At 47.4% G+C, this 23474-nt stretch overlaps 1 protein-coding gene across 2 annotated transcripts in view; it reads left to right on the top strand.

Moving 5' to 3' along the window:
• EIF4B (eukaryotic translation initiation factor 4B) overlaps positions 1–23474 on the top strand; it is a 487202-nt gene that overhangs the window by 301095 nt on the left and 162633 nt on the right. The window contains exons 9-10 of one of the 2 annotated variants that reach the window (XM_086959135.1): positions 8898–9132; positions 9731–9825. In XM_086959135.1, the coding sequence (XP_086815261.1) occupies positions 8898–9132; positions 9731–9825 (330 nt within the window). Of the gene's footprint in view, positions 1–8894; positions 9133–9730; positions 9826–23474 lie in introns of both variants that reach the window. The other variant, XM_086959134.1, reaches the window with a different exon arrangement.

Here is a 23474-nt window from a genome sequence, read left to right as displayed (position 1 = left end):
ATCCATCTCACCCTGCACGTGGTCGGACCATCATTTGATTTCATTTTCCCTCCCCATCAATCCCACTGTTAAGCCCCCACTCCCTAAGAATGTCTGGGTCCGCGCATGGAGGCGAGTGTATCCTGACAATCTATCCGCCTTATTAACCGCTTCCCACCCCTCCCTACAAGGTCTATCCACTCTCTCTCAGGCCACTGCTATTGAACAGTGGCTCTCTTCAGGTTGTGACTCTATTGCCCCATTGAAGCGGGTCACTTCAAAGCGGGAGAAGGATGCCAACTTGTGGTTCAACGAGGGTCTCAAGACCACCAAACTAACAGTACGACGAGCTGAGCGCGCCTGGAGGAGGAACTACTGTCCCCTACTCCGATCTGAGGTCATTAATATCTTGGCTCAATATAAAAAGGCTATCTTGGCTGCTAAAACAGCCTACTTTTTCTCAAAGATTCTTGCAGCTGAGAATCAACCGAGGGAAATGTTCTCTATTGTGCATAATCTGGCATTCTCCGACAGGACATCTCTGAAGCCCACCCCCTCCCAGGAACTTTGTCACTCCTTAAATAATTTCTTCATTGAGAAGATTGCCATTCCAAAGCCAACATTCCCCCACCTCCCCCTACTTTTGTTGACCCTCAGTGTCCTCCCCCTAAGGGACAACTCGATGCCCTCCCCTGACCAAGGAATCCCTGATTTCGATAATTCCCCTTGTCAAATCTGGCTCCCCATTAGACCCTTGCCCTGCGTACATCCTCCGTCACATTTTTACTACTTGCCCAGACCCCCCTCTCCACTTCCTTAATAGTTCTCTCTCTCAGGGTGTTGTAGCCAATCCACTCAAAACAGCAGTCATTGTCCCCATCCTAAAGAAGCCTGGCGCTGACCCCTCGGTACCCGCCAATTATCGCCCCATCTCCCTCCTGCCATTTCTGGCCAAAGTGCTCGAGCGTCATGTCACCTGCTCTTAGAGCTCTTTTGTGGAGGAGTATGGGGTCCTGGCCCCTCGCCAGGCTGGTTTCCGCCCCGCACACTCTACGGAGTCCGTAGTACTTTCGGTCCTTGACAACCTCAGAGAGGGAATGGACACCAACCAGACCCAGGCCTTGGTCCTCCTCGATCTCTCAGCCGCCTTTGACACGGTTGACCACACCATCTTGCATTCCTGTCTCAAGGCGGCGGGGATCGGGGGTGCCGCCCTGGTATGGTTGTCCTCCTTCCTGAGGGACCGCACCCAGGCGGTTCGCCTGGGCGATTTCTCTGCGGACTTCCGGAAAGTTCAGTGCGGGGTCCCCCAAGGTTCTTCCCTCTCACCTCTTTTGTTTAACCTTTATATTGCCCCTCTTATTTTTTCACTGCAGCAAATGGAGGTCAGCGTATACAATTATGCGGATGACCTCCAACTTGTCTTCAATCTGTCTTCTTCCCCTGCTGCTGTCCTAAATTTCCAGTCTATTATGATTTATATCCGGGACTGGATGAACCACAACCATCTGAAACTCAACCCAGACAAGACTGAGCTGGTGTTGACGGGTGGTTCATCCAGTCCCTGGTCCTCACTTTTTTGGCCCCCATCCCTAGGCTCTCCACCTGTCCTTTCTACCTCAGTTAAAACATTAGGCATTAAACTCAATTCCCAGCTCACTCTTCACTCCCAGGTTAGTTCTGTGGTGTCCTTCATTTTTTACACTACGCGCCATACGCAAGGTATCCCGTTTCTTTTCCTTTGATGCCCTGAAATTGATCACCCTGGCGATGGTTATCTCCTGCCTGGATTACGGCAACGCTCTATATGCAAGTATACCTGCATATAGCTTAAGGTGTTTGCAGTTGATCCAGAACCAGGCGGCGCGCCTAGTGTTCAATCTGCCAAAATCCCACCACGTAACTCCCCTCCTCAAGTCCCTACATTGGCTCCCTGTCCGTGAACATGTCCAGTTTAAGCTTGCTTCCATCATCTTTCAAGCACGACTGGCATCAACGTCGGCAGGGGATCTACTCTTGCTACTTTATGGTCCCAAATTACACTAGACAAGTGGGAGCTGAATATTGTAAAGAATGGGTATACCATCCGGTTCAAGTCCCCTGCACCTTCCATTCCTCCTCAAAGGACTGTCACCTGTCGTATAAATCTTTTGAGGGTAGAGGTGTCGGCTCTACTCCTACAGAACGTCATCGAGGAGGTCCCATGGCATCAACGTTGGCAGGGGATCTACTCTTGCTACTTTATGGTCCCAAAGAAAGGTCCAAACAAGGAGTTCAGGCCTATACTAGATCTCAGAAGTCTCAACAAATTCATTCTACGAGAAAAATTCATAATGCTGGCATTACATCAAATAATACGACTTCTGCATCAAGGGGACTGGATGTGTTCCCTAGATCTTCAAGATGCCTGTTTCCACATACCAATCTCTCCAAAGCATCGGAAGTTCCTACGGTTTCGCATCCAACCAAACCACTTCCAATTCACGGTCCTGCCTTTCGGACTGAAGTCGGCTCCTCGCACATTCTCAAAGTGAATGGCAGTAGTAGCTGCTTTCGTGAGGAAACCGCACATATTAGTCTACCCTTACCTAGACCACTGGCTACTCAAGAGTGCGTCTCAGACTCTTCTGCAACAGCACCTCACGCACTGCATTTACCAGTTGCATCGGCTCAGTCTGCATGTAAACTTTGAAAAAATCAATAATTCCAACACAGAGGATACACTATCTAGGCGCAACTCTGGACTCAGTCAACGCAAGAGCGTATCCTTCGGAGGAGAGACTGTCATCCATTCACCACAAGTGTCAAACTCTCCTGAAGATAACTCGGCCCACGGGCAGGCAATTCTCCTCTCTGCTCGGGTCCATGGCCTTGTGCATTTTTCTCGTTCCAAACGCCAGGCTTCACATGAGGCCTCTGCAGCAGTGGCCCTAAATCTCCAATCGTTGGGAAGACAAGTGATCACTATCTTTGTCAGTCCGACTCTCCATCCGATGGTGGATGCGACAGATTCACCTCATCGTGGAAGTTCCTTTTCAAGAGGAAATGCTCCAACAGACTCTGGTGACGAATGCGTCCCTTCGGGGATGGGGCGCTCATTTGGGATCATTACAGATTCAAGGGATGTGGTCAGAGAAAGAGCAACTATACCACATAAACATGCTGGAACTCAGAGCGGTGTATCTAGCTCTCTAAGCGTTTCTTCCTTCAGTCACAACGACTTCTCTGCTTGTTCAGACGGACAACACAACAACTATGTACTAGCTGAACAAGCAGGGGGGAACTAGATCCAGACCCCTGTCGCTGGAAGCACAGGCGATTTAGAAATGGCTTCTGGCAGGAGACTCGAAAATCTCTGATTCACTTACCGGGCGTCTTAAATGTCCAAGCAGACAACCTAAGCAGGCACTTCGCAGAAGCACACGACTGGGTGCTAAAACAAGAAGTGGTACAAGACATCTTCCACAACTGGGGAACACCAGACATCGATCTCTTTGCGGACGACCAAAACGCAAAATGCTGTGTCTTCGCTGCCAGGTACCCGCAATCAGGTTCAAAGGGGAATGCTCTGTGGATAGATTGGTCAGAGACATTACTCTACTCTTTTCCACTGATTCCACTCATTCCCATGCATGGTGATCAGGAAGCTGTACAAGTCCAAAACAGACCTGATCCTGATTGCCCCAGAGTGGCCTCGCCTGTGGTGGTACCCGGAACTTCACTTGTCCAAAGTACCACACAGGAGGTTGTCATGTCATCCGGATCTGCTGATCAGGGGGGGCGGCAAGGTGTTTCACCCCAATCTGCCGTCCATGAGATTAGCAGCATGGCTCCCGAGTTCATCCAATATGGACATTTAGGCCTTTCTCAGGACTGCATGCAGATCTCGAAGGAGGCTATGAGAGCATCAATGAGAGAGTCCTACGCTTTTAAGTGGAGGGGTTTTTACATGTGGTGTACTGCTGCAGGTCATGACCCTATTCGAGGTCAGGAACAGGTACTGTTACCATACTTACTGTTTTTGGCCAAAGCAGATTTACAGTACTCATTCATAAAAGTTCACCTGGCAGCGATAACAGCATATAGCAAGTCTCGCACTCAAGGTTCGTTCTTTCAAATGCCAGTTCAGGATTTCCTGGAGGGTCTCAAGAATGTTTATCCTCCCATTAGGGCCTCATCTCCTCCTTGGGAGCTGAATGTAGTCCTCTCTAAACTAATGGGCCCTCATTCGAACCCATCCACAAAGCTTCCCTTCATCTTTCGTGGAAGACTGCTTTTCTGGTGGTACTCGCATCTGCTCGCAAGGAAAGCAAGATATAAGCCTCGACCCTGCTCGCATGTCTGGTCGCTCCCCAGCTGCACGGCTCCCCCTGTGCGCCCGTGACACTTGCCCCGCTGCTGCTGCTGCTGTCGGGAGTTTGCCGCTGGTGTGCTCTTGTGCTTCCTTCATTGTGGTTTGTTGACTGTTTTGTACTTAATTTTTGTTTTGTATTCTGTTTTGCGCTCTTAAACGCCCCTTGCTCTCTGTACCACCCCGCTCCCCCTTCCCGCCGCTGCACCCCTGTGGCCTGCCCCCTTTTGCCTTCTGTGTCCCATCCCTCAACGCCCATTGGCCTGCCCGCTCCCAGCTGCTCCTCCCTCTTCGCCTTTTATGGAGGACGCCGCGCGGAATCGCAGCGGGCGCGCCAATGGCGATCCGAAGGAAAGCCGGTCCGCGCCTGGACCGTGCCCAGCACCAGATCCCCTGGACCCCGCGCCCCCCGCACCTCCAGACTCCGATACGACGCCAACACCCTCCTCGCTCTCAACACCGGCCGGGACCGCTGCTGCTTCCAGACTGCCCCAAAACGCACCCACGGACCCTTCTCCTGCCACACCTGCAGCTTCTCCTGTGACAGAACCACCAAGCCTCTAAGGACCGGACCCAACCAACTCCCCTGCATACTCCTCAACACCCGCCCCACACGCAAACACACCGACTAGCTTTGGGACCTACTCGACACAACAGCCCCAGACGTGGCATTCCTGACCAAGACCTGGTGGGGCGAATCCTCTGCACCGGACATCGCCATAGCCATCCCAGACGGCTACAAGATCACCCGCAGGGATCGCGCCAACGGAATTGGAGGAGTAATAGCAATCGTCCACACTCCAGGTCCACACCCTTGCAGACGACAAGCAAGAAAGCCGCCTGGTCCACCGAAGAACTCCAGACCTCCAAACACACATGCCGGATGCTAGAAAAGAAATTGCTCCAAGACCGCACGTCAGACAACCATGCTACTCACAAAGACTGCATTCGCAGACACCACCAACTCATCAGAACAACCAAGAGATCCTCCTTCATAGCCCGCCTGGACAACAACGCACATGATTGCAAAGAGGTCTTCAGCAAGGTGAAGGAACTCTCCAACCCCAACAGGACTGTGCGACTCACTGGCCACCTTCTTCCAACGCAAGATCATCAACATCCACGACAGTTTCAACGTACCGCCAGATCCAACCATGACAGACCCCACCCCGAACGCCACCTGCACCAACCAGCTGACCTCCTGGGCCCACTTCAACGACGACGAGACTCGAGAGATCATTAACTCAATCCACTCTGGATCGCCAGCAGACCCCTGCCCACACCACGTGTTCAACAAAGCAGACGCCACCATTGCACCCCAACTACAAAAGGTCATCAACATCTCCTTCGACTCGGCAACATTCCCGGAAAGCTGGAAGCAAGCCGAAATAAACGCCCTCCTCAAGCCGAAGGCAGACCCCAAGGGCCTCAAGAACTTCCGCCCCATCTCGCTGCTCCCCTTCCCGGCGAAGGTCATTGAGAAAATCGCCGACATACAGCTGACCCACCACTCAAGGACAACAACATCCTAGACCCGTCGCAATCCGGATTCAGTTGGAACCACAGCACCGAGACAGCCCTCATTGCCACCGCAGACGACATCCGACGCAAACTAGACAACGGCGAAACCTCAGCCCTCATCCTCCTCGACCTGTCAACCGCCTTAGACACGGTCTGCCACCACACACTAAGAACACGCCTCCAAGAAGCCGGATTTTGGGAGAAAGCCCTGGACTGGACCACTTCCTTCCTCTCTGGCAAAACCCAGAGTGTCTGCCTCCCACCCTACCGATCCGAAGCAACCAACCTCCTCTATGGCGTCCCCCAGGGCTCATCCCTCAGCCCGACGCTGTTCAACATCTACATGGCCCCCCTCGCACAAGTGGCCCGCCAACACGACCTGAACATAATCTCCTACGCCGACTCCCCCAGCTCATCCTCTCCCTTACCAAGGACCTGCATACCGCCAAAACCAACCTCCACGAGGGTATGAAGGCCGTCGCTGAGTGGATTAGGAGCAGCTGCCTGAAGCTGAACTCTGACAAGACGGAAGTCCTCTTCCTCGGCCCTACCCGGTCTGCCTGGGACAACTCCTGGTGGCAGACAACACTAGGAACAGCACCGATGCCCACGGACCACGCACGCAAGTTGGGATTCATCCTAGACTCCTCCCTCTCCATGTCCAAGCAGGTCTGTGCCGTCTCCGCCTCCTGCTACAACACCCTCCGCATGCTTCGCAGGATCTACAAGTTGATCCTGATCGAAACCAGAAGAGCGGTGACCCAAGCCCTCCGCATCTGGCTGGACTACGGCAACGCGCACTACGCAGGAATTGCGACCAAACACCTACAGCGACTACAACGCATCCAGAACGCCTCGGCCCGCCTGATCCTCAACCTTCCCCGACGCAGCCACATCACCCCCCACCTCCGAGACCTTCACTGGCTCCCCATCAACAAGAGGATCACCTTTAAGCTCCTCACCCACGCACACAAAGCACTCCACAACTCCGGACCAGCCTACCTGAACAACAGACTCCACTTCTACAGCCCCGCCCGCCAGCTCCGTTCCGCCAGCCTCGCCCTCGTCCCACGAATCCAGCGTACCACCTCCGGAGGCAGATCCTTCTCCTTCCTCGCTGCCAAGACCTGGAACACCCTCCCCACTCACCTGCGGCAGACCCAGGACCTGCTCACCTTCAGGAAGCTCCTCAAGACCTGGCTCTTCGAGCAGTAGCAGCAGCCACCCCCCCTAACCCCCCTCCTTCAGCTCCTTGAGACCCTCACAGGTGAGAAGTGCGCTTTACAAGTTCTGTGATTGATTGATTTAGCCTTATGCTCTACGGAGCCTTATCTTGTTTTTCATGTGAATAGTGGTGTTACATACTCACCCGAGGTTCCTACCTAAGATGGTCTCGAAGTTTCCCATCAACCAGTCAATAGAACTTCCTACTTTCTTTGCCAATCTTGCCACTCCGGCTGAGAGGTCTCTGCACTCTTTTTAGATATAAAACGATATAAAACTTGTTGAAATGTTATCTTGACAAAGCAAAGTGTACGAAAGTCTGACCAACTGTTTGTGAATTATGGTATGGTAAATACTGGTTTTAAAGCCTCTTAAAGGTCCATTTCTAGATGGATAGTGTCATGTATTATGTTCTTATCAGTTGGCACAAAAGCAGCTCCCGGCCAAGCAGAGAGCTCACTCTACAAGAGGCAAAGCTGCTACGATAGCAATGCTTAGGAATGTACCTATTCAGGACATTTGAAAAGCAGCCACATGGCGTTCGGTTCATACTTTCGCACGCCATTACTGCCTTGATTCTGATACTCAAGCGGATGCTCAGTTTGGTCAGGCATCCCTGAGAAATTTGTTTGAGTAATATGTTTGTAAATTGTTTTGATATGCTGGTATTGGTCCGCAGGGATGGGCTTGCTACTCTATTCAGTGCTTATGACTATTGATGAGTATCACCTGAAAGAGAAGGATAAGTTACTTGTAATCAAAGTTCTCTTCTATGGGTATACTTATCATAGTCATAAGCAACCCTCGCTCCTCCCCGGGGCGAATACCAGACCTATATATGTACCCGTTACCCATACTGTGATTACACTGTTATACGCTATCCAAAATAACTGAACTAACTGTCACCTGTGGTGCATAATTGGAGCCTGGTGGTTCCTGGAGGTTTTAAAGGCACAACGCCAATTTTTCCAATTGTTTTCTATGCAGCCGATCTAGGCTAAATCTGCCTCTATGATCCTGCCTTTTTTGCCTTTGCAAATAAAGGTTTTGTGTTTCAAAGCAAACTCGGGGCAGTTTTCTTCTTTACATATATCATATATGGTGACTTATGTCTTTATTTTGTCAAATGTAGAAGATTTACATGCAATGATGGCAGATTTGGAGCCCAATATGGTGTTTTTCAGGCTGCATATGTACATGCATATTATCTATCTATATATGTATATGTATATGTGTATATATATATATATATATATATATATATATATATATATATATATATATATATATATATATATATATAGATGTATGCATATTATTGGTTATTGCTCCGGGGTACCGCACGTGGGCAGGACTAGTCAGTGCAAGTGTTTCACAAATACTTTACACTGACTGCTCTGCCCCAAGCTACCAGAGGGTTGAGCACAGGTTAATTTAGGGTTAGCTTGTTTCTCACCCGGACAAGGATTGTTGTTGCTGCTTGCCCAGGGCTCCCACCGGTCTACCAACAACCCAGTGTCTTACACTTACCATTTGCATGCTCTACAGTTGTTTTTAACTAATGTTCTGTATGCATGCTGATCTAAATCTGAGCATGAATAAAGTGTAATGTTAGAATCATAGGTATGGTAGAAGCGTGATATCCCTTTCATTTCTACTTAGATTGGCAGCTTTAGGATCATCTGTGAGATACCACATATAGGCCATTTTTGCTCAGTGTGACAAAGCTTGTGCTTCTGTTTAGCTTTTTTCTGAATGAGGGGTGATGTATCCTTGATTAAGTATATGCAGTAAATTAATCTCTCTTATCGTTTTGAAGCAGGCCCTACTCAAAGACCCAAACTGGTCCTAAAGCCTCGAACGGCACCCAAGGAGCCAGATTCAGCTGGAGGGTCCACACCCTCAAGCCGGGCTGCTTCCATTTTTGGCGGAGCAAAGCCAGTGGACACAGCGGCCAGGGAACGGGAGGTAGAGGAGCGGCTACAGAAAGAACAGGAGAAACTAACACGCCATTTGGATGACGAGCGCCCGAGATTAGAGCGAAAACCTAGAGAAAGGTGATGACAAAAAAGGAGGCTTTTAAGGCAGTGTTAAGTGTATCTATCAAGTGAAGGGATATGCAATCAAGGGGAACAAAAAGGATACAGTTGAGAAGGTGCACATACAACAGTAATTCAGAATGGTGTTTTGTCTGAGAGAAAAAATGCGTACCTAAGCTCCATTTCCTAAAGACCCAACGATAATGGAGGCACCCAATTGGTTGCACTCAATTATTTGAATGATGTGGCATTGTGCTTTGTGAATGGGAATTCAACATTTGTGGTGACTTGAATTTTCTGTAAGTTTATTTCAGTTTAATTTGAGTCGAAATACTGAAAGACTTGGATTCCATGAAAGGGGGTATCCCTCAATAAAGAGGAAAGTGAAAGTTAGACCATTAAAACAGGGTGAAATATCTTTATATGGGTAAAAAAGAAAATATTTGTTGGATTCTATACTACAATGGTCTACAGATTGGTAAAGGGGAAAATATTTGTGAATTGTTTTTAATGACGCTCAAAAAAGCAAATTTAATATTTAGTTTGACATCTTGTGATGCTCTTGTGCCAAGCATTTTATACGTTCTGTAACCCCACATTTTCCTATTGACCGCAGACATCCCAGCTGGCGCAGTGAAGAAAATACCCAAGAGCGATCCAGGACAGGCAGTGAGTCCTCACAGACTGGTAGCACAGGGACGTCTTCCCGTAGTAAGTACAACTGGAGAGATTAGAAATTGCCTATACACGGTTTTGCTCCAAATTCACTAAGAACAGTAGGTCTTTTTATATTTGGTATACAGAAGGTTTTAGCTATATATTGGCAAAAGACCAATTGTAGATGATACCAATACTTATTATGCTCCTGGTCAGCCCATTGCATATGATTGGTTGCCTTTTTTGTCGCTCTCATTTGCGGACTTCTTCTTTATTGGCTTTCCTTCCTCCTCTGGCATTTGTCCGCACTCTGAAGCATAGCTTCTTTACCATCCTTTTTAGTGACTGATTTTTACACTTTTATTGCTTACTTTCAGGGAACTACTCTTTTCTTTTGCCTTTAAAACTCTATGGGAGTGCTTGTATTGTCTTGTAATCGAACTCACCTGTGTGATGCTTCTGCTGTCACTCTCGCTCACCCTACTTTCTATATTCCCACTCTGTCAGCTAGTCTATTGCCAGCCCTGCCAAGTACAATGCATCAGGCATTAAACTAATGCAATGAGAGTGGTGGTCCACATCACCGAACTGAAATGCGAAGTCCCACATATAGCGCTTATGCATTAGTACCTGTTAAGCGGCCCGAGAGCGCTCGCTCCTAATTATAATAAAACACTATTAATTTGCAGAGTCGAGTGGCAGACAGCACCCTGTGCGCTCTGCCCTGCAGACTTGAGGGCTGGCTGAGCTCATCAAGCTGCTTGCTACTATGTTCAGTCACCGCACTGAGGCGTGGCATAGTGATAGGTACATTTACTAATACTGTCTGACGTCGAGCACATTGCAGTGAACTCAGTGTAAATGAATCCTGTGACCAACGCCAGAGCGGGCCCACCATAGGCGTGACGCTTGAACAGACTAAATGCAGCATCTGGAGTGGTGGTCCATTCGCAGCTCCATTGCCCAAAGCATCAGAACCCATGACTGCGCAGGTATCTGAAACGTGTGAGCCACATAATGGCTGGAGGCCGGCCACCAGGTGCAGAGAGGTGAGCCAGCCAGTGTTAATTCCAGCTGCCTGCTCTCGCTGCAAAAGTGTGTTTAGCACCATGTAATGATGCATAAAATCATTCATTCAGTTGCAGGCGGCTAGGTATAATGCTGGCTGCTTAAGTTCCAAATATGCTTGCACACACACATTCAACATAGTGCCCCCTAACACTACCAGCGCTAACACGCTAGACAGAAGTGCCGCCTTTTAAAAGCACTCATAGCAGGGACTGTGCACTGCTCTTGTAGAGGGTTCTTCACCAATTGCATATTGTGTAATGCTGCCTGCTACAGCTGTTAATTGAAGGTCACTCATGGCAGTGATTAGCACAGGCCTGGTGATGGCTGTATTCATATCTGTTCAGCTGCTGAGACTCGCTCAGCCCAGGCCCGCTGCATCACGTGACATAGGGTCATGTAACAATTAACGCAGTGTGTTCATTTGAGAACAAGAAGTGATGAAGCTTAAGTAAGCTTGCCCCAGTATTGAAACTTTCATAGATTCCCATGCTTTTGTATCATTCCCCGTCGTCGGAATGGGAGTCTCGGTAACAAAAATAACATAGCAGTAGGTACAAAGAGAAAGAAAAAAGGCCTAGGCCTCATTCCCTTTTGTAGCATATCCGCCTCTTTTTGTAAGAGACCAAACTAAGCATCAGCCAATCAGAAGAGCCTCACCCAATAGAACCCTCCCGAAGGAACCTCAGAGCCTGAGATGTTCTACCGCACTTTGTGCTTAGGGAGTCTCCTTTGAGCTCTGCTCAATCTCTAATCTTTTGAGTATTTTCTTCAGTTTTTTCTTCAGAATTGTTGGCAGTTCCTTCCAGGATGTTTGATAAGGAGAAGGCCCTTTTCAAGCCATGTTCCACCTGTGGCAAGAAAAGGTTATTTGTTGAGGACAGGCATAAAGATTGTATATATTGCCTGTACCCAGATCATAAGACTGCGGACTGCCAGATCTGCCGCACCTTTTCTACCAAGACCCTCCGGGATCGTGAGGGTCGGCTCTTCACCTGGCTCCAGAAACTGAAGTCCAGGAAAGACAGACTCCAGCGACAGTGAGGAGTCCTCTTCAGATTAATCGTCCAGAAGGTCAGTCAAAAGGGGTAGGGCTTCCCCTTCATTTTCTGTGGAGCGTCCAGTTAAGGCCTCAAAAAAGACACCCTGCGAGTCTGAGAGCCAGGGTCCAGTTGAATCTCCTCACCACGGTGTAAAGGAGAGGGAGGGACCATCTACACCATCCACTGGGATGAAAACTGCTCCAGCCTTCAAAAAGCCATCTTATCAGTCTTCTGAGAAGTCTCACGAGTTCAAAGTCGACGACTCAGCAGAAGGCTGTCGACAAAGGGGTTGAAGCCCAAAAGTTAATGGAAACGGCTTCTAGCAGATTCAAGCTGCCTATGCCATCTGTTACCACAGATTGTTTTCTATATGACTTTAAGGAGCCATATAAGAAGGTGCCTAGATCTATCCCGATTGTACACATGTATAGGTTGAATGTCTTAAAGCTATGAAGAATCCGGCTACGGTGATCCCTGTCCTACCGCACCTGGAAAAGAGATAGAAGGCGACTGAGGATGGTCCGGCGGCTTTGACTGGGCACCCAAACCCAGACTGTGATTTTGCAGGCTGCACAGAGGAAGTCCCGCAACCCTTCGGCTCCTTTGACTACTCCCCCTAATAAGGAAGGCAGGAGACTAGATAAAGCTGGGAAAAGATTCTCTTCAATGGCTAGTCTTCTGGTGCGGGCAGCGAATACCTTGGCGATTTTGGTCAGATATGATTGCCAGTTATGGTTTGACATTTCGCCTTACTTAGCTCAACTGCCCCAGGAAGTGAAAGGTGACGCAAAGAAGATTCTACAGGAAGGGGAAGCAACATCAATGGAGATAATAGATTATGCCATGGACATCGCCACAACAGCTTTTCGATCACTAGCTGGTGCAGGGCTTCTTCGTCGCCAGGGATGGCTCAGAGCGACTTGGTTGAGGCCGGAGATACAAAATAAAATCTTGGATCTACCTTTCGATGGAGAGGAGGCGTTTGGAAAGCATATAGATGATACTCTCCAAAGATATTAAGAAGGATACTGAGACGGCTAGATCTTAGTACACTTCAATACAGAAAGACTCAGTTCAGGGGTGCCAGAGGAAAGAGTACCACATACAGAGGCTCATACCAGCAGCAATGGTACTAGTCATATGGGTCCGCATCACAACAATACCGACAACCATATCAGAAGCAAGGTCAAACCTCGACTTTCTAAAGATCGAATACTAGAGGAAAACAGAATCGCCAGGGACTTGATACATCCAAGAGGCAATAGTGGCGTCCTGGCTCTTCCTGCTGTGCTCACCTCCACAAGAACATCTGTAGGGGGCAGGGTATCTCAATACCTTCACAACTGGTCCAAGATCACATCAGACCGTTGGGTGCTAAACATCATTCGAAAGGGCCATACTTTGGAATTCACACAAATATCACCATCCAAGCCCCCTGTTGCTATTCCGTCAAAACATCTGCGTCTCCTACAGCTCGAGGTTCATCAGATGCTCTTAAAGGGAGCTGTGGAGCTGGTCCCCTCTTCACAAAGAGGGGAGGGTTTCTATTCCAGGTTCTTCCTGGTAAAGAAGACACTGGAGAAATGGTGCCCTATTTTAGATATCAGGGAGCTCCACACCTATCCTTTCGGATGGTCTCGCTTCAAGACATATTACGTCTCCTCAATACAGGGGATTTCATGGCCACTCTCTATCTCGAAGATGCGTATTTTCACATACCCATTCACCCAGCACACAGGTTTCTACGGTTTACAGTAGCCAAGAGCCACTTTCAATTCAGGGTTTTACCCTTCGGGCTTCGCTCGGCCCCAAGAATCTTCACCAAGGTACTGGCAGCTTTTCTGCAGAAAAATCGCTTTCAGGTCTTCCCTTACTTGGATGACTGGTTGCTGAAGGCTCCAACCAGGGAGGCTGCGAGGGAAGCAGTCAACGCATGTACAAACCTATTCCAGAATTTGGGTCTGACTCTCAACAAGGAGAAATCATCTCTGATTCCGTCAAGGACAGTGCGCTTCTTGGGGGCCATCTTGGACTCTAATCTCAACAAGGCTTTCCCATCCTTGGAAAGGCAGGAGAAACTGCGAGCCATGGCACTGCTCTTGAGAAAAAGGTCTCTTTCAGTTCGCCGTTACAAATCCCTTCTGGGAGTGATCTCATGCATTCCTCTGATTTCTCACTGCAGACTGCGGGTGCGCCCTCTCCAGGAGCAGCTAGACACAGTGGAAGCAAATTCACAGTTCTTTCGACGACAAGGTGACTATCATCTTAGCAATGAGAAGAGCGGCCTTGTGGTGGACAAAACAGGAAAACCTTTCCCAAGGTCTATCCTTCGTAAGCAATCCGTCTTCTCAGGTGGTGACAACGGATGCGTCACTGGACGGCTGAGGTGCAGTACTTGAGGATGTTCATGTCAGCGGACATTGGTCACCTCAGCACAGTCTTCTTCACATCAATCTTCTAGAACTCAGAGCTATCAGACTGTCCCTTCAAGCATTTCTCCCTTGACTGAGAGGTTCACAAGTTCTCATCCGAATGGACAACACCACGGCCATGCATTACATAAACAAGGAAGGGGGTACCAGATCTCTTCCGTTGTCTCAGGAAGCTCCGGAAATCTGTGAGTGGGCTATCCTTCACGGAATATCGTTGCAGGCGGAACATCTACCAGGGTTCCTAAACGAAGATGCCGACAAACTCAGCAGGCTATCCTCAGTCAGTCACGAGTGGGAACTGAACCAAGATGTTCTGGACAAGATTTTTCCAACAGTGGGGCAAACCCTCGATAGATCCATTTGCTACCCCAACCAAAAAGAAATGCCGGTCTTATGCAAGCAGGCTTCACCGTTGAGGGTCATTAGGGAATGCGCTTTCGATAGCTTGGTCAAGAGCATTTGTATACGCCTTTCCTCCCATTCCAATGATCTAGAGGCTTCTCTGGAAAATCAAGGTGGAACCGTGCAAGATGATCTTGATAGCTCCTGCTTGTCCGAGACAGTTCTGGTTCACTGAACTTAATCTTCTGTTGCTCGTCCCTCCTCTTCCTTTGCGGACGATTCTGGATCTTCTCATGATGTCCCACGGACAGATTTGGCATCCTGATCCAAATTCATTACACCTGACTGCATGGCTCCTGAGCAGCGAGAATTCATGAACCGTCCCATCTCAAATGAAATAAGAGAAGTTCTCTCCCAGGCTAAGGCTCCTTCCACGAATAGGACTTACCGTTTAGCATTTGATGCAGGAAAGGTGTTGACCCCTTCTCTTCTCGTCTTGTACTTAAAATAACAATCCTCACATCCACATAAAACAACAAGCATTTGCAATGCAATGGTCTCGGCATCATTAAAGGTAGAGCTATTGGCATTGCTCATGACATTTTTTTTTCTTTAAATCACAAATAATCGGCATTGTCATTAACATTGCCAATACACAGCACTCGGCACTCAACAGCACACAATGCTCTGCACACTCACTCTGCACACTCACTCTGCACACTCACTACTCTGCACACTCACTACTCTGCACACTCACTACTCTGCACACTCACTACTTTGCACACTCACTACTTTGCACACTCACTACTTTGCACACTCACTACTCTGCACACTCACTACTCTGCACACTCACTACTCTGCACACTCACTACTCTGCACTCACTACTCTGCACTCACTACTCTGCACTCACTACTCTGCACTCACTACTCTGCACTCACTACTCTGCACACTGGTGGCCTACTACTGGTAATATTTTCTGTCCTTACATTGGAAGCAGCCAGCGCTTCTGTGCAACACTGTAAGACCCCAATAATAGCAAAAGTTTTCGCTTGCACGAAAAACTGTTCCCGTTTTGTCAATGCTTGTTTATTTTTTTGTTTCCTTTTGTTTATGGCCCTCTGTCTGCTCACTGACACTTTCTTTCACAAAAGTAAGAGCATGCCTGGTTCCATACACGAGGTAATGTCAAACAGCCGACAAATAGTGCCACAATTGTCCTTGACTATGCTCCTAAAAAAATTTAATTTATTTTATAGTGTTCGCTATTACAACATGTAGCCGTGAGGCTAAAGGCGGTTCGATTTTATCTATAGAAGGGCTTGAGCGAGTCTTTAAGGGCCAAAAGTCTTGAAGATAGGATGTGAAAGTTGTCACTTGTGACTCCACACACGACATTTGCTGGTAGATAGCAGTGGGTGCTGCTAGCAGCCATGAAGCCCTCAGTCCCTTCCTTGCAGGGCTTTAGCGAGCGTATGTGGCCAGGAGAGCAGGAGTGCTGCTGCATCGACTCCGGCGTGCGTGTAGCGGTTCATAAATACTGGTAATAAAGGGGAGCATTTGAAGAGGTAAAGAAGCAGCCACCTCACCTATGTGCTTGAAACAGGCAGCATTGTGGTCGAAGCAAGCATTCCCACACAGCTAACACCCACGGATCAGAGCAAAGTGTTTCAGTTATTAAACTTGCATTTCAGTAAAACACAATCAAAAGGCTTTAATGTACATTGTACAATGTCAATAGGTGTGTCACAAAATAAAATAAGGTAGAAAAAACAATTACTATTACAATTTAGTGCATTACAATTAATAGACAGCTGTATTAAAAAATAAATTAGGCAAGCTGCCTTGTAAATACTGGCAATGTAACATGCATTAGTTAAATAGCAATGTCGTTAACATTTTCTGTAAAAAGTATGTGAACAGAATGTGAAACATATTATGCGACTGCTAATTTAAAATTATAATGCCCTGTAAGGATAGAGAATTTATTTAATGTTGAAGTTTACGTTTTCACCCCTTTTATGTTCATATTCTGAATGACATGTACAGCAGCAAATGAGAGTGCTGCGTTGTATTACGTTGCGTAGCAACTGTTGGCGGTTAATTAGGAAATTACCAGATGGTTGATGCCGTGCTTCCCTGAAGGACTGTAGCGTTTGCTGTGTGTTTCCTATCCTGTTTGCCAGGTAATAAAAGCATCTTGTAAACGATTTGTGGTGCGAAAGAGCTTCAGATGGTCTGGTGGGAACGGGTGCGTTGTACTTGTGCGTTAACGGACATTGTTTTTCGTATTTGTTGCCAATTTTCTAATAAGTTAATTAAGGGCAGTTGTTCAAAGATTTCAACTTAGAATGGTATGGAGTTTGCATTGTAATGTAATTAGCTCTCGACAGTTGTATTTTTAAAAGTAGGCAGAAAGGGGATGGGTGTAAGTAGTTCACAGGGGGGTGGGGTATATAGGTATGCAAAAGTGAATAGAGATCAGGGAATGGGGGAGAGGGGCGGCTGGCAGCGTACAGAAGGAGGTGGGGTTTTTGTTACAGGATAGAGATAGCATAAAGAGGATAGATACTGTAGAAATATAGACGTTTATCTGGAATTTTCTAGATCGTCCCAGCCCTCTTTTCTACAGAGTGTAGCATTTGCTGTTTGTGTCCTACCTTGTTTCAAAGGTTAAAAAAAAAAGGGATCTTGTAATGTTTTGGGCGTCTGAGAGCACTTTATATGTTATGGCGAATGGTGTGCTTTTTATATGGTGGTTACTGAACGATGGAATATTTTTCCTGTTGCCGATCTGCTGGAAAGTTAAACAAGTTGGCCCATTGGCACTGCCGACCCTACCTGGGCTCCAGCTCTATCGTTGCACTGTCTGTAGTCTTGTGCTTTACAGGCTGGGGCACACTGTAGCGGTGGGAGGCACAGGTGAGGAGACGAGGGAAAGAACTGAGTAAAGAGGGAATGAAGAATGCAATGGGAAGACGACGGCTGAAAAGAGGAACGGGAAGGCGGCTTCGAAAAACAAGCCTACTCATTTCGCGGCCGCCCAGGAAGTCAGGCACGGTCGCCTGTGACGGGGGCGGGGCCACGTTCACACCGGAAGAGGAGGCAGGCGGAGTCGTAGCGTCTCGCGGCCCGGGGCTCCTGTGAGCGGTGTAAAGCCCCGGGGCCGCGCCAGCAGGAGGTTGGGCGCCGCGTGCTGAGGTAAGGTAAGTTCCAAAAGGCTGGAGCGCGATTGGTGCACTTGTGTGTGTGTGTGTGTATGCTCGTGTGTGCGTGTGTGTATGTATGTGTGCGACGGTGACGGCGGGGGAGGGGGAGGGGGGGCCTCTGTGCACTTGTGTGTGTGCGCGCGTGTGTGTATGAGTCAGGGGTGGTGTCTCTGTATGTATGTATGTGCGTGCGTGCATGGGCGCTTGTGTGTGTGTGTATGCGCATGCGTGTGTGGTGCTTGCGCTTCCCAGGAGACAGCGCCTGGCCACAGCGCGCGTTCCAGTTACAAATCGCCTGGAAGGATGCGCGTGGCCGGGACTGTCTCCTGGGAATGATGGTCGCTGACAAAAGATCTCGGCGGAGACGCGCTTCCGCGCGTTGACGCCGAGACCTAAAAAGCAAACATACACTTAAACAAAACTGTTGGAAACTGTGGAAGCAATGCAACAAATATAACAAAACTGTTATAAAATATAGTTCTGCACTTTTTATTTATACACAATTAAAATTCAATTAACAATTGGGAGACAGGAGGAGCTACGACAGCGAGCAAGATGGCCGCATAGTCTCCCGGCTCCGCTGACCTCCGTCCTACGCTCCAAGATCCTGTCACTTATCCTGATTTCCTGCCCCGGATCCGTGTGTGTGAACTAATCCGCACTCCGATGGTGTGATCCCGGGGTTTTTCTGACATTGTGGAGCGGAGCAACGTCGAGGACCGATTTGTGGCCTAACCCAGTCTGGAAGCCGGGGTCTCGAATGCTGGCTTAGCCGGGTCCGAGTTGAACAACAGCGGACTGTTGAGGGCGGCAGGGTCCGGTCTCTGGAACTTTCGAAATTTTTGGGTTGCTTTGCTACCATCTGCAGCCTGGTGTTGTGTTGGAGGTGAGGAGACGAGTGACGCACGGTGCTGTGTTGCGGGGGTCCCTGACTCGGAGGCCCGGCATTTACATCGCCGGCGCACCTTGGGTTGGAGTCTCGTCGCGCACTAATGCATGCTGGCGGTTGGTCCCTCACGGCTCAGTCCTCCTCCAGCTGATCTTACCCCGGAGAAGGCGCCTCTACGTGGGCATCACTATGCCTGAGGAAATATGGAACCGGGCGGAGCAGGCCCAAAGTGGCCCGTCATTGCGGACGGTGCTGGCGGCCCTAGAGGCACTTCGGGCGACTGTGGCAGCTCAGACCTGCGGCCTGTTGTCGGCGGCAGATGGACTTAAAGGACTGAGACCGGATCCTGACTCGATGCCCGAGACCCGGCAGCCAGCTTGCCTTTTGATCGACGCCCCAGTGACGCACTTAGACCCTGTGCTGGAAGCTCTGCCTGCCCCTACAGAAGTGGATCTACTCGAACGGGATGTGATCGGTGACTTAACTACTTTTTTGGAATCCCCAGTTTTGCAGCTGTCGGAACATTCAACTGCTGTCCCTATCCTGAAACCTTTTACTTGGTACTGTGAACTGTTTTGGATTGTCGAACCCCCTCCCCGGTCGGTTTCTCAAGATGGCGGATGTGATCATGCCTGGCTTCGGAGACGGGGAGGGACATTTTCCATCTACTGAACCATGTTCCGACCACTTCTGTGTATCTTTTGACAATTTGATGATGGGGCTTTATACGTCTGAGGGACTCAGCAAATTCGATCGGGGCCAAGGCTGAGACTGTTGTTTGGGTGGTTCATTGTGGTTTTCTCGGTAACGTGACTGCTTCATTAGATTAACGGAGTCCGGGGCAGGGTTGGCGGTTCTCCCCGGGATGTTTTTTCAGTTTGGAATATTCGGATGCGAGAGTTTCGGGGGGACCCCTTTGTTAGGGCGGGGGGGAGAGACCGGGAGCACGTAGAAGATAGCCCTCCTCCATTTCCCCTCTTTGGGTGGGGTTTACTTTCTTTCTGTCTTTCTATATTTCGGGTTCCAGTTCTTGGGCGACAGGCACGCTGCTAGGGGGGTAGGCCGTAGTCATCTGCAGGGGTGCAGGGTGGGGGGTTGGGGGATGGGAGTTTTGTTTTACGTTTTATTTCTATGGCCTTTTTTCTTCTTATCCTTCTTTGCCTTTTCTTTTCTTCTTTTCCGGGTCAGTGTAACGGGTTCATATTTATGGCCATCTCTGCTGTTTCATATGTGCTTCAATTCTCGCGATGTTTCAGTGCTGCTGGGCGGACATTTAGCCGGCGCGAACTGTATTTGTACGCTCGCTTATCCTGAATAGTATGTCTTAACGCCGCTGACTTACACGAAGATGATTTAACTGTGGACATATTGCTATTTCGCCCCCCCCTTTTTTCCGCAGCTTGAGATAATGTATGGCACCTGATCCTTCTATCTTATATTATAAAATGGAACCTTTTTATCCTGTTACCAACGTGATATGTTTTACAACCAGTACGTATTGTGGACGTGGCGACTCTGCTCCCCGGGGTGCTGAGCCTGGGTTTTGATTGTTTTATTGTGTTGCAACTGCTTAGCGGCCGGCCCTGGGGGTTGTAGGCCCGTGTTTGTACTTGGTTGAAATGTCAAATAAAGGTTTTCCAAAAAAAAAAAAAAAATTGGGAGACAGACAATAAAAGAAGGAAAATATTACACAAAAAATCACAAATTTCCTATTAGTAAAAAAGGAGATACAAAACAGAAAATTAATTCAGCCAACAGGTCCGAATTATCCCCAGTTCATGTACAGTGTAGTTCTCCTTTGGCATCGACGCGTTTCGGTGGATAGAAGTGTATGACCACCTTCATCAGGATAACCTATAATGTCGCCCCAATAGTGCAGAAATTTAAACAATATATATTTAAAAACCAAAATTAATTGAATGGAAATGTTGTGCAAAACCTAATCTATGCAGTATGACTGCTGTTTACATTGCTTACACAGTAGACATCTTAAGACATAAACATAACCTTTCATTTGAACCTCTCACAGACTAAAAATGACATTTACAAAAATTGTATAGGCATTTTTTACATTTGAGTAAGGTTAAACCATAACCACTAACCTAAATAGACACTCCATATTTAAACAGTTAGCATATTACACAACAAATGTTAACTTTTGAGAACCTGTAAAGTGATAAATGACTCCTTATATTCGTGGGTTCAACGTTCCAGCTTACTGATTCTGATATATTTAGCACAGCAAACAAACAAACAGTAGGTCTCATATATTTTTGCTCTTATAATGTTCCAGATTATAGCATTAGGCTGGTACCTCCATAAACGCTTTTAGAAAGTTCATCAAAGTGAGCCATTGGCATAATGGGATTCAAAATCATGAGTGCCCACACTAGTTTAAATATCCTGATCTCTTATGACATAGATACATAAGGGCATACCTCTAATCCGGTTTAGTTGGGGCCCGTCTGACCAAGGGGTATACACCTCCTGTTAAGAAATTCTCGTCCAGCGAGAATCAAAGAATTCATATAAAATGGACGGAGAATATAGATCTAGAAGAGATAAAATCACAGCCACATGGAGAGAGCGATTAGCCAATTATACATCACGTATGAACTTTAGCGCCGAGATGCCCAAGGGCCTTCGTAGCGCTTTACAAATGTTTTAATAAATAAATAGAAGATACTAGGCGATTTCCCGGGTTTAATAATACCTATTCTAGCATGACTACGTTTAGACTAGCGAGCTAGGTAATTCTTGAGATTTACATTTGAGAACCTTATCTCTGAAGTTCATACATGATGTATAATTGGCTAATCGCTCTCTCCGTGTGGCTGTGATATTATCTCTTCTAGATCTATACACAAAGCAATGCCACAAATGCTAACGCTAAAGTCAGCATTTTTAGGGGCAATTGCATCTCTACATTGATTTAGCTAATTACCAGCGCTAACACTACAGGAACCCTAATTCCGAATACATATGACAGGATTGTCATGAGAACAGATCCACATTTTATGCCGAAGGTGGTGTCAAAATTCCACATAAACCAAACTATACAGATTCCAAGTGTCTTCCAAAATACAAAAAAACACAAGTAGAGAACTTTGCACACACTTTATACTATAAAAGCAGTCATGTATTACATTGAAAGAACAAAGGAATACAGGAAAAGGTATCTTTTGCAAACCGCTTCCTAGGACAACCTGTTACCAGAACACCATCACAAGATGGATTACTCGAGCCATATAATTATGCCACAAACCAGCAGGACAGACTTTACAAAGAGCACCAAAGCCTTACTCAACGAAGAAAGGAGCAACAGTCTCATTTCTATCAAATACTCCAATTCAAGACATTTGCTTTGCCGTAACATGGTCTTCAGTGCACATGTTCACAAAACATTGTGTGGACATACAGATGAATAAAGACACAAGTAGGACAAAAGGCCTTACAACATATATTTACAAACCAGCGCCTATCTTCCACCAAGACTAGCAAACCGCTTCAATATCTATGCACAGTATGTGAATCCAGAAAAGATTCATGCTGAAAAACTGTTTCTTACCGGTCGGTGTAGTTTTACAGCTTGAAGAATTTTCTGGATTCACCAGCGAACCCTCCTCTACCAGAAAGATGAGACTGGACGGAAAAGAAAAAAAAAAAGAATCCGAAGATGGCGGCTAAAGGTGGGAGCTTCCAGAGGACGTCAACGTCACAGGAGGACACCAAATGGTGGTATGTCGACACCCACCAAACAACAAACATGCATTGGCATAGGCAATAGGTCTCACCTTTGGGACCTTAAAAGTATTTAGCCCCCTTGAGTTCGGCACCTGATGTGGTGGCACCTGCCGGACATTCCTAAAGCCAGCCTTTATCTTACTCAGTACAGTGACCACATGCACCCAAGAGAAAAGCTTGGCCTACAGGTTGACCACTGCATAATTTTGCTTAATTATACCAACTGTACGTAACTGATGATCTGTCAAATGTATGTTGGGCTTTCATTCTGCAACTCAGTGCATTTTGGGTATTAGTCAAGTGATCACGTTCCTAACTTGTGAGATGCAAAGCTTCAACAGCACCTATAAAATATCACTTGTGTCTTTGTATGTACAAAATATGTAAACTTTATCTAATAAAAAGTGAGTTTTTATTTTCGATCTTCATTGTACTGGAATTTTAGAACTCCATGTAATTTCATTGTTTTAGGCTTAAGTCATGCCTCTTATTGGCTATTGCACTAAGATAATAATAAAAAGCTTTATTTTAAGTACTTCACCGCCTTACATTTCTTTAAGAAAAAAAGGAGTACATTTACTTCCTTAGACTGATTATTATCTTGGAGTAAATGTCCTGCCTCTTTGGAAATCACAATGTGAATAATTAACAAATCATTTTCTGCAGGTCAAACTGCTAACCTCCTCAGATGCACAATAAAAAAAAGCTGTAGTGTCAACACAACCCCCAAAGGAATCCCGCACCCACCCCCTCCCTCCCTTGAAGCGACCGAAGTCACTGGACCCATTAAAAAAAAAATCAATCCAATGCCCTTTAAGCGATGCATGCAGGCTCCTATAAATCATTCCCAATATTGCGCGGTAAAGTAACGATGTTATGGCTAGAGTCTCACTGCACATGCAGGCTCGCCTGGGGACCTGAATTAAAGCTGCTCCCACCGCAGAGAAATGAAGAGAGACTGAGAACATTAGTGCATAC

This window comes from Lissotriton vulgaris, chromosome 1_1 (assembly GCF_964263255.1).
Source record: "Lissotriton vulgaris chromosome 1_1, aLisVul1.2, whole genome shotgun sequence".
In the NCBI taxonomy this organism is placed as follows: domain Eukaryota; kingdom Metazoa; phylum Chordata; class Amphibia; order Caudata; family Salamandridae; genus Lissotriton; species Lissotriton vulgaris.
Note: the sequence above shows the minus strand (reverse complement) of the source record. Positions and strands in the feature narration are given on the sequence as shown.